Raw genomic sequence first — 16,312 nt, forward strand, 5'->3', positions numbered from 1 at the left:
TTCTTAAAGATATGTGTTATCTTTGTCATCTGGAGTGACATCCCAAAGGCATCACAACAGTGGACTTTTATGTTTTAGTGTCAGTTAATAAGCATGGTTTAACTTAACTCTCATAATTAGTTGATAAGATGACAATGACCCCTAATTATTTTATTTAAAATACTGTTTATATTTAAATATGCATGCATTTTCACACACCAAAGGACAATAAAACTCAACACTTTCAGTTTTCTGTAAACATGGTTAAATATTTGCACAATTCTAATAGAAAAACTTACCATGAATAATTGACGGGGGTATATCAGGTATATGATCTTAAATGAGTTTCTTCAGCTAAATATAGCTATCCACATAAAATCAGAAAAAAGAAGAAAATCCAAATATGACATAATGGAGCATAGGACAGTGTTCTCAGTAATGATATATAGGATCAACTTCCTACTTTTAGAAATATACACATTAAAAAAGACACAAAGGTATACCAGAAGTGCCTATTAACATTTTAAAGATTTTTTTTCTAGTAAAAGGTATTGTTTCTTGAACTATGGCTGAGACGGTCAGTATAGGACAATTTTGAGATTTGGCACAAAGTCTTTAAAAATAAGTAAAAGGAAGTCAGGTTTTATTACAGGTCTATGTAAAACAAAGAAATGTTTAACCATTTAATAGCACTTTAAATGAGGACAATGAAAACTCACTAACTCTTGTTTATCTTGAACGCTGTACAAAAGTCTTTCTGGAGGTCTTTCAAAGTTTTTGTTTGGACACTGGCTGCTTGTCTACTTCTCTCTCATCCTCTGACCAACATCCCCTTGTGTCACACCAACCCTCTGCATGTCCTCCTTCACAACATCCTCGAACTTTCTCTGTGATCTTCCTCTTTTCCTACCTCAACATCATTCACACAGAATGTCCACTTCCCCTCCTCTGCACATGTCCGAGCATATATTTGTCCCTCTGATTTACTTATTTAAAATCCTGTCGATCACTCCCAACAAATATTTTTACATCTTCACAATAGCCATAATTATATATTTATTGCAGTGTTACCTAGTAACAGACCACTTTCTCCTTGCAGTGACAGCAGCCCTGTCTATAATGTATTCTCGGTGTTAAAGAAGCTTGCACTGTAGTTTGCACTGAGCTGAAGCCCGACAAATGAAGCAGTGTTTCCCTTTAAAAAGATCAATCTGACGTAACGTGACGCAGATGCTTCCGTCCATATACCCTTGTGCCTCTCCTCCTCACGCGGCAGCCATCCAGTGCATCTCCCTGCATCCCTCCTGACTCAGCCCCCTCTCTCCCTCCTCCCCACGTCTCCTCGGACGTGCCGCCGCTCCATCAGGCGGAGCTCTTGGTGGAAGAAATGAGGGACACAACAACAACCATGGCGATGGAGCTGTGGACGGACTAACAGCGGTATACGGGAAGCCGGGCACAGGTAAGCGGGGCCGGGTCAAGCCCGTTTATGGAAATCGGTGCCATCCGTGGATGCTGCAGAGCTCTCTCAGTGCGGAGAACGAGTCTGCGTGTAGTGAACCGAGTGGCCCACAACAGCGGTTAGAAATAATAAGTGAATGGAGCCCCCGTGCAGGGAATTTGTGGAGAGTAAAGCTCTTGGTTGTCGGGTCAGGCTGTTTTCTGGCCTGTCTGTTTGTTTTGGTGCAGCTGATGGAGGCATGATGATGAGGATGTTGATGCGCAGTGCGCTTCCTCCGGCAGATGTTTTCGCGTCTGGTCATCCTGCGCGTCCATGTTTGAACTCTCACGGGCCTTTGGGCGTTAGATATAGTACACACTGTCCACGCAGCGTCACAGCAGACAGTTTTTAAAACCCCTGGCTCCGCATGCACAAGTAGCTCACACTCAAAGTGAGTGTCATCCATGTTTGCAGGCGGCAGAGTCGTGACGGGTTGCCTGGCGCTGCAGTTTGACCTTGCAGCATTCCTGTTTTTCCACTAACGTAACGTCCTGCCTGACAGATGACAGAGCCAGAGCTCTTTTTTCATGTCCACATGGCTTTTACTCTGATCATATCACAGAACAGTCTAGTTTCCGTGAGCAAATTCATTTGCGCACAGTTTTCTTTTACGGGTTTTCTGTCAGGCTTAAGCCTGATTTTAATAGAGTGGCAGAGGAGCGTAGTCAGTGAATGGATGGAGTTATGAAAGGAGTTTGATTGAAGATTCTGGCGCAAGGATCTCCCTGAATATTCTTGACACGGAAAGCATATTGTGCATTTCTGTGCCAGTGCTAGCTGAAAGAACACTTCCTCCACTTTGTCATCATAAATGCTCAACGTTTTTTACAGTTAAGTAGGTAGACACCGAGAAGTACATGTGTGCAAGCAAAGACTGTTAAATACATTTGGACACTAATGCACTATGAGACACTGAGCCCATTTTCTTTCATCTCTAGCAGCTTTTGCATTTTTTGTGTTGCCATGTTGCATGTCTTGGTAGTGATTGTCTTTTAGATTTGAGTTTTCTACTTTTGTGTATAACTGTTTTCAGTCTCTGTTTATAGGCTTTTGATCTTTATATGTAAGAAATGTTATTTTTGTTGTTCTCTGTCTCTTTGCCTCTACTTTTGTTTAATTTGCATATTTGTGGAATGGTTTTAGGTGTTGTTTTATTGGATCTTTCATAGTTGTTTTGGGTCTTTGTAATTGTTTTGAATCATTTGTTGCCTTTTTAAGGAAATGTGTGTATTTGTGCACTTAATTTTAAAGCCATTCCATTTCCGTTGCCATTTTAAGTTCTATTTTCATGTTTAAATTGTTTGTTGTTGAGTCTCTTTTATCCTTTCATTTTGAATCTCTTTTTAGATACCCTTCAGAAAGGGTCTACCAGACCCAGGCACCCAAGGAGTCACAGGGGCTCTTGGGGAACTGAGCCTGTTCCGTTAGGACTGTTCAGTTCTCCAGCCACACTTATGAACCTTAATTAATTTATGAGGCCACATACGGTCAGTACGCTGTCTGAAACAGAAGTCCAATGCATTGCTGCAAGCTGTAAGACTGAGCTGTCCTTTGCAGCATTGCCATCTTGTCAGCAGCAGGCTCCTTCCTTCATCCTGTTCCTCAGTGCACCCAGCCAATAGCCACTCTCCTTCTGGTCACGTTCCAAACAAGTGGCGGACTGACCGTTGCCATGGTGACGTAGTCACCAGGCAAAAATGTGTGCCATTTATCCAGATGCACTCATGGAGAGTAAATTTTAGGAACAACAAGCAGAATTGTTGATCCTTCAAGTGTGGCACTGCTCCGGTGGTCTCTCAGTTTAAGAAATGCTCTTTGTTCTATTTGTTGTAGTGTCAATCAAACCTTCAAATCCATGAATGCTGCAAAGGAAGAAAGGGTATTCCCTTTTAGTACAGGTATAGCCCACATGTGCAGTAAAACATGTCACTTTGAATTTCAGTTGTTTGCACAATATTTCTACAGTAACTGGAGATAAGGTTTAGTGGCTATAAAGAAGAAAGAGCAGGGGAAATAGCTGAAAGCTTAATTTTACACAATACTAAGTTTAATTGTATAAGTGGCTCTTCAGACCTCAGTTGCACACCTAGAGACCGGTCTGCGGCCCTCAGATCGCTAGAGAAGAATGTGTACTCCCTGAGCAGATAGTGATTTGTAGCTGAAGGTTGCTGGTAGTCTTTAGTAGCAGTTGTTAGGTGAACCTGGTCGTAAAGACAATACTGCACAAGCAACCTTCATATAATTGCTTTGGTTGCTAGATTGCTGCAGTCACCTGTTATGTGCATGGAAGATGATGACTTGCTTGCAGACTGGGGTGGCTGTAGCTCAGGAGGTAGAGCAGGTCATCTGCTAGTCGCAAGGTTGGTGGATCTATTCCTGGCTGTTACTGCTGCAGTCATACTCCAGTACATCTGTTGGAGTATGAACTCTGGTGCTTCCGTGTGAGTGTTTTTAGGTAGAAAAACTACATGTATAAATGGATGAATGAGGTAAGTTGTATAAAACACTTTTTAGTGCTCAGGTAGACAATCAGCCCATTTACCAGATACTCGCTAAATAACCACCAAGCAGTAGTGAAACCTGAAAAAGTGCAGCACAAAGAAACTGAGAATGTTTGCTTTAATGCAACGTATGTCTTACTGCTGAAACCAACACATTTCCAAACACTGCAACTTTTACTATGAAGACAAACAGTCTCTTTTTGCATTCACACAAAATTCACCATCACTTAGAGACCAAGACTAGTGATTGGTGGTTGCAAGGGGGTCAACGAGCAGCCTCTATGCCTCTGTGACTTACTTTAGCAAAGGACTTAACAGGGAATGGCAGCAACCTCCAGTAACCACTCACCACTGGTTTCTCTAGTGGCCAGTGTTTGCCTGGTCACCAACTGGTGTTTAGGCCTGTGTAACTGGAAGCTAAATGTTGCTACAGGTAGATAAAGACAACCAATTTAACAAATTGAATCATTATTACAAATTGTTATTTGTAAGGTATTTTCCGTCACTGGGATGATAATCAAGTGTGAGTATGCACCCCTGTTTTTACATTACAAAAACAGAGATTAAAAAAGTCTCGTCTTCACAACATGTTGGTGGAAATACACAAGTGAGATTTCTTATGATCTCATGAAATCTTCCAAGTTGTTCAGTTGAACACAGAAAAATGAATAAAGGAATAAAAATAATGGTTTGGAACAACCAAGTTCAAGTCCAAACCTTAAAGTTATGGAAGGAAACTTAGCAACATTAAATTATGTTATATCAATCAATCAATCTTTATTTATAAAGCACTTTTCATACAAAAAAAAAAAAAAAGTGCTTTACATAGTTAAAAGCAGCCCACCCCACCCTCTAACATAAATGATGTGAATACACACATATCCCCCCCCCAACACACACACACACACACACTACACACACGCGCACACTTAAAGAGTAAAAATTGGGCTGGGCTCGCATGAGCCAAGTGAGGAAACACTATAACAGGGAGCCGTCTGCACCGGGAGCCGGTCACAGACCGCAGCCTCCAGGCTGGGCACACAGCAGGAGGGAGGCAAAGGAGCCCCCCAGCCAGGCTGAGAGGACCACCAGAGACCCAGCAGCCACAGTCGATCACAGCCCCGGTGCAGAGAGCGCCCTCTGAGGAAACACTGGAGATATGACACAATAGGATATATACAGGGTAAAATGATAAAATAAATAAGAACAGGATACAATATAAATATAAATAGAGTAAGAAGATTAAAAAAATGAATAAGAATAAAATCAATAAATATTAGGTAAAGTCTAAATTAATAATAGAATAACAGGATAGAATAAATAAGCATAAAATAAATAAACGCTAAGTAAAATATAAATTATAAATTATAAACTATGAAATGGGCAAAAGATCCTCCAAAGTCGATGCAGGACTCATCAACAGTTATTCAAAAGATTAGCTGCAATTATTGCTGCACAATGAAGTCAAACCAGAGGCTAAAAGCAAAAAAAATTTCCTCTCATTTTTTCACTTTATATGTTTGATTTTGGTCCTGATGATCTTTTCTGTGTTCCATCTCTCGCCCTTTCGTGGCTGTTCACAGTGAAGAATTGAGTACATACGTTACTCAGGAGATGGTGGAGACCAACACAGAGAAAAAAGAGAGCAGATATTCTTCTATCCATCCAGTGTTCACAAAAATACCACTTCAGATGATACATGCCTGAAATAGGCAGGAGAGATAAGCAATGTCAATCGACAGTGAAAGAGATTCATGTAGGCAGTGCTGAGTTGTACACTGTAATAATGTGATTATTGATTTCCTGCTTTTATCAATGCTCTTTGGTTCACACACGCTATTAACACGATCATTTAGGCTGCAGCACTCTGGCGTGGTTTCATTTGCTGCTGCTTGGCTCACTAATGACAAACCTATGGTGTATTGGATATTTTGAGCATTTGACCTGATTAAGCTCAGACAGCCCCTTAGAAATCCAGAAGTGCTTTTTAACCAAAGCCAAATGAGGGCAAAAGTCCAATAAATGCCTGATGTAACGAAACTATAAGAGCACCATTAACCCTGGTGAGCATAAAAGAAAAAAAACAGTCTTGTTATTATTGAATGATTATATTTGTTCAAGGATTAGAACATTATTATTTTTTCTTTGTTATGTTAATTAGTAAGAGCACTGCTGTAGCAGCTTTATTGCTGTGCTCTGCTGGACCTTATTCTGCATGCACTGCGGCAATAGGGTGACTCTGCAGGACTGGCCTGATCTGCGTTTGCTGTTTTGACCTCCTTACTGTATGTGTGAATAAGTTTGCATATGCTCATGGCTCATGTTCATGGGGAAAGGCTTGTAAGAAAGAGGAGCTGGTCTTCACGTTGCCATCTGTTTTGAGAAACTGACATTGTGCAGCCTTTACTGCAGTGTGTATTTGCATCACTATCAGCTGCTGCTATAGAGACTTGCTGTGGGTAGGTTTATACCACTTTCTATTGTGAAAGGGCAATAAAAATTGATTCTTTTTAATTGCACCTCTCTGGAAACCTCAATTCAAGATTTTATCGGTCAATAACAGCTATTTGCCAGTGCAAATGCCAGTACCAATTAAAAACATAAAAAAGAGACAAACACCCTTCATCCATGTAACGAGTGTTTCCATTGCATAGTTTGTTCCCCAGAGTGCACTCTGCAACTTCCCTGTCGGCAACATATGTTTGGAATGCCACAAACATGACAACCAGCTGAGCCAAGCAGAGCTGGGCAGAGCATAAATCAAATAAGTGCTGCACTGGATGCATTTGTATAAAACTTCCACAAAGAAACGCAGAGGATTAGTGACTTCTGTGATTGTTATGAAACAAAGTCCCAAGTGTCTTGTTGTTTTTTCCTTTAGCTGCACTGTAGACTGCAGAGACCAAACCTGACGACGGCTAACAAACAGATCAACCAGCAGATTTTTAGTTATTTCCAGTGTTTTATGTAGTGTTTACATGTAATTTGTCCTTTGTAGGAAAAATCCAGGAAAACAGCACCTCTACCATCAACATCATAACCATGTTTTTTTTTTCTTGTGTAAGACTGTTGGTATTTATAGCACTTATGGTGGAGGGTCATATTGTTATGTTTCCCCAGGTAGGATGCTACTAGAAGCGGCTGACTGTGCTGTATGTTAAGATAAAAGAATGAGTCATCATCCAGTGCGATAGACACTGTTTACCTCGGAGAGCCGCAGTGTTCCATTCAGTCTACAGATTTACTATTGAAATCAGATGAGGAGTTCACTGCTTGTGAATTCTTCGCCTTCACTAGTTTGGGAATAGTGTAGCAAATAAGACATAATTAACCTTTGACCCCTAACACACGGAATATATCTAACTCTGACACTGTGATGCCGGAGCCAGCAGCTGTGTTGGAGAACTTCCTGGTGCCTAAATATATCCATACATTTCTAATACTTCAAATGGACACAGTGATGGTGTTTCATTCATTGTGATCTGCTTTATTTTGCCACCTTTTAATTACATTAAAGTATTATTCCATGAAGAATTGTCATCCATTGAAATGCTAAAGACTTTAATTTTAAATAATTACAGAAAGGATTGCTTGTGTATTAACATGCTCTCTTTTTGTGTGTAATAGCAACCCTGACCACAAGCTGAAACACATTAGTAAAGGACTGTGTTCTATATAAGAACACTTGTTGCTGGAGTTTGACCTATATAAAAATATATCTTATATAAAGGATGGATGTCACCACTGTGACATCATCCATTGCTTAGCTCGGGCCCAGCTTCTTTTATACTGATAGGCCATCTTAAACTATACGCTGATTTATCCTGATTTGCACCATTAACTATGACTTCAGTTGTTACTGGAATCAACCAATGGGAGACAGAGGCCTTTTTTATTAATAGACGTCTATGAAACAAAACAGCATTTTAAAACTAAAGGAGAAAGGAGATTCCTTAGAAAGAATGCAGGTGTAAAGTTCCCCCAAATTGGGTTTCTGTTTAAAACCCAGGACGCCATCTTTTATTTACAGTCTATGTTCGTCTTTTATTTGACCTTTCTCATTGATCATTGATACGGAGCCCCGCAGGGGACATGGGAGAAAAAGAAATTAAGACTGACTTTTGCGATCTCGCAAAAGTCAGTCTTAATTTTTTTTTCTCCCATGTCCCCTGCGGTGCTCCGTACATTGACCCCCTCGAGGGCGGGAGAATTGTTGAATTGTTACAGAACAACCACAGTTGCTTTGTAAGATCAACACTCACCCACAAGCACATCCAAACACACACCAGAGGTGTTGAATGGCTGTTCTGGAATAGCAGCAGTGACTCAGTGTTCAAGACCCTATGGCTATCAAGCAGTTTATGAACCTCTGGTTTGCAGCATTTTCCTGTTTATTAGATAGGCTTGCATTATGCATTCAAGAGGCTCTGGTAACTGGTGTGAGTCACACCTTCACACACACACACACACACACACACACACACACACACACACACACACACACACACACACACAGTCCCCCAAGTCGTGAGTTATGTTACCACTGCAGTCTGCTCGATCTAGATGAAAGACTAAAGGAGGAGTTTAAATGCAGACTTGTGAGTCTGCATTCCTCTCACAAATTATGTTGTGCATCCTGGAATAAGTCAGATCTTTGTTACTGTTTAGTACTGCCTGTAAGTACTTTCACGTACTGACACTGCAGAACATTTGTTGCAGATGCTCTGAGATTCATCAAGGGCACATCATGGTTGGACAACAAGGACACGCTGTCTTTCATGAGAGACAATGCACTGTGTGTTCTGCTCCAGACACATGGGGGTATGAATAATCCGGAGTTTGTGAATGTGTGTGTATGTAATCATGCCATTCCATAGTCCTGTGTGTCCAGAATCATCCTTCTTTCAAACCTCCTTCCTTTCCTTAGTTACTATTCTTCTCGCAACACGTGCTGTCTTCTCCTTTCATCTCATTGGCTCCTCTTTCCTCCTCTCATCCTCACGTTCTCTTGTCTCTTACCTCCTCTCTTTCCAGTTTTGTGTTTCCATGTCGTCAGCACAGAAGCTGCTTGCCTGTTCAGCACACTCAGGCTGGGTATGGTGTTGCATAACAGGCCTAACTTAATAAATCATCTGCATCATGTGGTCTGGTGTGGTTTGATCTGTGGTGACAGCAACCAAAGCAGGATGACATGCTGACTTGAAGTTAGATATAAGATAGTTAAGACAGCTAAGATTGGTAGATATGAATTATAAGCTAAGTAAACTTTTGCTCTAAAAAGTCAAAAACAGTGAAGTTAAGAGAAAAGGTTTTAAATTGTCAAGGATCTTAGCCAAATGGTATAATTTAATGTAGATTAAACACACTTCCATGCTGGTTTCACTTTTCAGATCTACAAGTGACATTCATTATCTAGAGGAGCTTCAGAGTCCAAACACAAAGACGGTGTCTTACCAGCTAAATTCATCGTTTATATACAAATCTAATAATTACAAATACAAAACTAATAATTAATATAAAAGGTCCAGAAAAAACGGTATCTACTAGCAGAATAAGTTCTCTTGCTTATTTAAACTCAGCTAGTTGAATAAATATCTCTGTAAGCTGAAGCATTAACATTTCTCCTCACTGCGTCGAAGGAGACCAGAAAAACAATGCCATAGCATTTTTCTTCCAACACCAAACTGTACAGTTGGCACTCCGGCAGGTAATGTTCTCCTGACATTTGCCAAACCAGACTTGTCCATCATAGTGCCAGATAACGAAATATGATTCATCACACCACAGACCACATTTCCACTGCTCCAGAGTCTAGTGGTGGTGTGCTTCACTTCGCTCCATCTGACACGGCATTGTGCTTGGCAATGTATGTTTACATGTTGCAGCTCAGCCATAAAAACCCATGCCATAAAGCTCCTGGAACATAGTTTTTGTGCTGATGTTGCTGCTGAAGGAGATTTAAACTACATACTATAAAATTTGCATCTGTAATGTTAGATGGGCTGACACTTTGTGTCTATGTTGCCATGGTTCATAAATGCTTCCACTTTGCAATAATACTACCTACAGGTCGGATATCTAGGAGGAAGGAAATGTTGCAATCGTGGCATCTAATTACAGTATCACACTTGAATTCAGTGAGCTCATTAGAACAACCGATTTTTCACAAATCTTTAAAAGGACATACTGTGTGGCTAGGTGTTTGATTTTATACACCAGAATATATTATACGCTTGAATTTAAAGATAACTGTGATCCAATACTTTTGTCCCTATAGATGATTTCCAGGTCACGTCACACCATCAGGACCCATCCATCCATTCTCTTCCACTTATCGTTTTCAGGGTCACATGGGGGTGCTGGAGCCTATCTCAGAAGTCTTAGGGTGAGAGGCAGGGTACACCTTGAACAGGTCGCCAGTCTGTCACTGGGCTAACACACAGACACAGACAACGATTCACACTCACATGCCCTATGGGCAATTTAGAGTTTCCATTTAACCTATCCCTGCTAACTACAAGTCTTTGGACTGTGGGAGGAAGCCGGAGTACTACAGTAGATTCTCTGTGGATACATTTTTCTGTGATGTGCTCCTAAGGCTGCTTTGTGTTTATACCAGGGGTCAGCAACCTTTAATGCCCAAAGAGCCATTTGGACCTGGTTTCCACGCAAAAGAAAACACTGGGAGTCGCAAATACTTTTTGACATCTAAAATGAAGATAACACTGTATATATAGTTTTTTACTTTTATGCTTTGTGTGAACAACTAAGGTGTGTTGCTTATGAAATCCATGAAGTGCTACAGAGAAAATTACATTTTATTTATGTAATTAACATATTTTGAACTCTTAAAGAAATATAACAAAAGGAAAGACACCCAGCTGAACTAAAATGATGCATGTAGCAAACAAAAACTGCTGTGAGCCGCCACCCTTATATCGCCTTTGAGCTTTTGGAGCCTTGGCCTGACTTTTAACAAAATAATTGGGATAAAAAGCACTATGCTGCTAAAAAATGAAAAATATATATTTGCAAAATTCTGCCTAAATATGTATTTTACCTGGTTAATGTGTGTGGCGGGGCGTGGTCTGCAGCGCCGCTGCAGGGGAGGCGGACGCACCTGAGCGGCACCCGCAATCACGCCTCGCCGCCTTAACGTCTGTGCCATCTATGCTGTTGTGTTGGTATGTGTCGGGCTGTGAGCTGAAAAGCTACAGCCAGCACTATCATATCATAAGGATCGTGTGTGTGTTTTCATTAGGATAGAGATTTGTGCCACTGCGCGGGTCTGTGGTTTAGTTTGCTCACTGCTAACTATGCAACAATACATCTTAGACCAGCTTTAAAATCATGATAGAGAGCCGAGGAACAATGGAAGAGGATTTAAAGTTAGAGCTCAAATGTGGATGAGGTTCTACAGTAGGTAGATTATTAGTATCGACAGGATTTGACTGAAAAACTGTCTTTCATTCAGCTGTCTTTGTTCGCAGACTTTAGAAGCAGAAGAGAATATGAGCGAGGTAGTCATGGTTGATAGGAAAACAACACAGCAGAGAAGTGTTAATGCAGGAAGCTGACTGACAGCAGGCGTCCTGCGTTTCCACACATACAGAAACCTGCCTCTCAAGGGCCCACCAAATTGTTTGTGGTGTATTATTGATGAGAATAATCCTCCTCTTTAGCGGTGCACATGGGCAGTCAGCAGAAATCACGCTTTATTTGAGTGTGTAACAGTCCTCTCTTTCTTTGTGTGACTCTGTGTTCACTCACTGCTTATGTCTGTTTTCTGTCAGGCTGCAGGCTCTCAGTATAGAGCTGAAAAACTCAGAGAAAAGGTTAGAGCACAAGAAACCCGAGACGTTGCCTGGCTCCATGTCTGCCCCTGCTCCGCCCAATCAGAGGTCTACATCGGTCTCTCGCCGGTAAGTAGAGTGAATACCTGTTTTGTGCTCACCTGTGATAATTATGGGCTTTCTGTGCACTGCAAGGTAACCATGGTTGAAAAGTCTGCAGGGAATAAGTATGTCATATTGTACTGTAGTGTCTCAGAGCCCTGAGAAATAAGTAGAGAAAAATTCATTTCAGTGATTCATCGTTTCTTAAATACTTTTTGTCTGTAAAATAAAAAAATAAGAAGCAAAAAATGAGATTCATCTGCTAAAAACCAGTAACTTCTTTTTATTGTGCTCAATTCGACCACAAGAGTCTAAAGTGTCCTGCCTCACGATCTAAACAGAGTAAAAAGTATAAATACTAAACCATCCCTGCGTATTGTGTGGCTTGCCGGCAACATCCAGGCCCAGCCTGGTGAGGTGTGAGATGTGCGTGAAGGTCAAACATAAAGAAGTACACATTTTGCAGTTTATCTCATTTCAGACACCAAACACTCTTCAATAAACTCCTCATCTCCTGTCTTTTGCAATTTTGTGAGAAATCATAATTCAGCTTTTTTGCTTTTACTTTAAAGGTAGCTGTTTTTTTTCACTACTATAAAAACCTGTGTGTATGCAATTGAATCCAGCATCACTGTAAATGTTAGTGATAATAGTGTTGGTGCTTTTATTATGCATGTTTCACCTCTTCATTGCCTAACTGTAACATCTACTCTTACCAGTAGCGGATAATAAAGAGATAAAATTAATATTGTGCTGAAATGAGTTCAGCTTATTGGTGCAGTCCTTGCTCTCCAGTTTTTTCATATAAAGCAAAGCTGTATTTCCTTTGCAGGAGCTTTCAGAATTATCCAGAAAAGAAGCTTTTTGTTGGCCTCTGAGACTCCACACACTCCCTATCAAATTGTGATGGGAGACTTGGGCTTTATATCAATATATAGTGATTCCCCTTAAACACAGAACCTGCGCTTACATTGTCGGCTCATTTTTATCCCACTAATTTGATTCTCCTGGTAGATTGCCCTGGTCATTACTGAAATGAACTGGCTTTGTCACCCACAGAACTTTCCACTCCCATCAGTGCATTTTTACAAGTGTGGCATTATGCTCAATTGTTTTTGTGTAAATAAATAAATAAATTTGGAGTACAAACAAGTGTCAAAGACTGGAAAAACTTTTTTCTTCTGTTTCACTGATGAAAAACAGATTACGGGACAGATTATCCTGTCAAAACCCCATTTTGAATTGTTCTTAAATCGTCTTAAGTCAAAAAAGAAAGCTGGATTATCTGTATAAAGTGAATCACATGACCTCACTTGCTTTTCATGGATGTCATTGATATCTTTGCTGGTTGGTTAAAAAAGTTTCCAAAGAGTTTTAACTTAGGACCATCTTTGGGATCTACAAGTTGCGCATTGTTAGTTTAAAACTTTAAGTTTTTCTGTTATCAGAGACCAAAGTCTCGGTCTCTGATAATATGTAGGAACCATCGTGAAATGGAAGGAGAAATAGAAACATGTTCTGTAGAACGATGGATTGGCGAACATATGGTTCCCCAAAAACATGCAGCTTTCCAGCAGTGATAATAATATATATATACACTAGGGGTGCAACGATACACAAAATTCACGGTTCGGTTCGGTTCGATACTTTGGTGTCACGGTTCGATATTTTTTCGATACAAAAAAATGTTCATGCATTTTTAATTTGTCATTTATTAAAATTATAAATATATATTTTAACTCAAAAGTACAGTTTTTAAATTTAACCCTAACCCTTGTGCGTGTTTTTTATTTTGACAGCGAATGCGCACCTGCGGACCACTTATGTGAGCCCTGGTTATATAGCTGCAAATTATTGAGCCAATTGTAAAGCTGCACTTTCTTTTTGCCTTATAGTCTGATTTGTCATAACTTCTCCGTTTTGTGGTAAGCTTTTCTTTGGCTGTCACTTCTTCACCCTGACCTGTCTTATTTGGCTCAGCAGAACTAAAATATATATCTGCTGCTTTTACACACGCACTCACATAAGCTCAGCGATTCTCTGCGCGATCAACCTCTCACATGTTTAAGCTTGCTGCGGGAGATTTCACTTGTCATGTTTGCATAGTAAGCTAACGATTAATAAGACGATGTCAGAGGAATTGGTGCACAAATTATCATCACTCACAGATCAGTGCTGTCGCTCTCTATACACAGTTCGCACGATTGCAAAGTGAAAGCAAAAAAACAAGCGCAAATTCAAACGCGATTTCAATATGTCACATATTGACAGTGGCTCACCGATGCCAATGACATAATTACCCAGCTACATTTCCGAAAGAATGCAAAAGCATTGACATATATTTTTCCTTCCTACAATAGCCCGACGGGCAGGGCAGAGATAGATTTTGGTAGCCCGACTGAAAAAAATCGCTAGCCCCGGGACGTCGGGCTAGCGATATTGCGAGCCCTGTATCTGATTGAGGAATCACTCATCTTTGGAAAAGAGAGTTTATTACAGAGAAATGTCTCTTTCCAAAATAAAAGCTATACTATCCGCTTCTTCTGGGCTATATTCTCAGCAGCATAAGGAGAATCATGTGCTAACAGCTGTCTAAATGACTCGGCTAAAGTTAGTAGCATGCTTGTTGTTTTTGTCTTTGCACTAGGATGATGTCGGCGTAAATGTGCAGTCATATTCGTTGTGTTCCCACTAGTGCTTTCAGGTTAATCTCGTTGAAATGACCTTAACGCCACAACACGGCAAATCTCCGTTAACGAGCTACCGCCGATCGCCCCGTGCATGGGGCTAGACGGCCAACACGTTAACGAGCTAACTGCGCTAACACACTAGTTCCCACCCATGTAATTGAGCATTGCACGGCACATCCAACATACTGTTTTACTTTAGTCCATGACTCGCTTACCTTCACATGAAAACCAAAATAATTCCAAACGCCAGATCTGAATGAGAGTGGGGGAGGTCCATGTTGCGGAGAGCTTAACTTCTGTCTTGCTAGCTTGCCCTGCGCTCTTCCTTCTGACTATGCTGTCTGTGTTGAGCGCTCAGTGGATCTGCGCTCGACAGTGCAGCCTAGGCGGAGTAGTCGAACGCAGATTCACTGAGCGCTCAACACAGACAGCATCGTCAGAAGGAAAGTTGATAAAATAAATTACAAATGTTGTATTGTTCGATACATATGCGTACCGAACCGAAAGCACAGTATCGAACGGTTCAATATCGATACGAATATCGTTGCACCCCTAATATACACATATAATAATAATAATAATAATAATAATAATAATAATAATAATAATAATAATATACACAGCTAGGACTACATCACAATACATACATCTCAAAATATCACCTTTTTATAATGTTCCTTTCTAATCTTGCTGTAGTATCCAAAATAAGGTCATGCTAAACAAAAAAACAACAAAAGCACATTTAAATCAACAGTTATTATCTCTACTACTCCCAGACAGAAACATTGCCGTATTCTGGCTCAGTTCTGAAGACAAACCATATGGTGCGATGACCTATGGGCATCTCAATCCTGGCTGCCTAATATCAGCCATATGTGGCCTGCATTTGTATAGCGCTTTACTCAGTCTTTAAGGACCCCAAAGCGCTTCACACTACATCCACCCATTCACACACATTCACACACATTCACACACTGGTGATGGCAAGCTACATTGTAGTTACAGCTGCCCTGGGGGCGCACTGACAGAGGCGAGGCTGCCGGACACTGGCACCACCGGGCCCTCTGACCACCACCAGGCGGCAAACACGGGGTTAATATCTTGCCCAAGGATATTTTGGCATCCAGCCAGGAGGCAGCCTGGGATCGAACCACCGACCTTCTGATTAGTGGCTGACCTGCTCTGCCACCTGAGCTATAGCCACCCCATATGTGGGCAACAGATTAGCTAAATGTCAGCCACAAGTTAACCAAATAAACCATAAGTGGCCTTGAGCTGGATTTCTGCATAATCCATCATATAAAATCGAATCAAATGAAAGAGACTCTTTTATTAGGTTTAATCTTTTAACTTTATGCACATTGCATCAAGCAAAAATTAAATCATATGCAACCGTCGTTGACTTGAAGAAATTTGTTTAACATTTAAACCTATTTTCTGCATATTCCAGCATATAAAATAAAAATATTTTTTTGCGTTTACACTCACTCTTTCAAATAGATCCAAGTAAAACACAGCAAAAATAAATAAAATAAATGAATAAATAAACAAGATTCAGCGGCACTAACTCCTGTCGCTCTTAAGTCTGTTTTCACCTGTTTTGCAGAAGTGGGGCTGGTGGAGGTTTGCCTGGTGTCAGTGGGGGGGAACAACAGTTTGTGTGTGTGTGTGTGTGTGTGTGTGTGTGTGTGTGTGTGTGTGTGTGTGTGTGTGTGTGTGTGTGTGTGTGTGTGTGTGTGTGTGTGT

General features: G+C 40.7%; 1 protein-coding gene across 3 annotated transcripts in view; it reads left to right on the plus strand.

The window, feature by feature from the left end:
• Nucleotides 1-1,235: 1,235 nt before the first annotated feature.
• snphb (syntaphilin b) overlaps nt 1,236-16,312 on the plus strand; it is a 28,476-nt gene continuing 13,399 nt past the window's right edge. For all 3 annotated transcript variants that reach the window (XM_005938110.3, XM_005938112.3, XM_005938113.3), the window contains exons 1-2: nt 1,236-1,441; nt 11,775-11,903. In XM_005938110.3, coding sequence (XP_005938172.1) covers nt 11,854-11,903 — 50 coding nt within the window. In that variant the 5' untranslated portion in view covers nt 1,236-1,441; nt 11,775-11,853. The remainder of the gene's footprint in view (nt 1,442-11,774; nt 11,904-16,312) is intronic.

This window comes from Haplochromis burtoni, unplaced genomic scaffold (assembly GCF_018398535.1).
Source record: "Haplochromis burtoni strain Fernald_Lab_line unplaced genomic scaffold, NCSU_Asbu1 Contig_246, whole genome shotgun sequence".
Classification (NCBI taxonomy): domain Eukaryota; kingdom Metazoa; phylum Chordata; class Actinopteri; order Cichliformes; family Cichlidae; genus Haplochromis; species Haplochromis burtoni.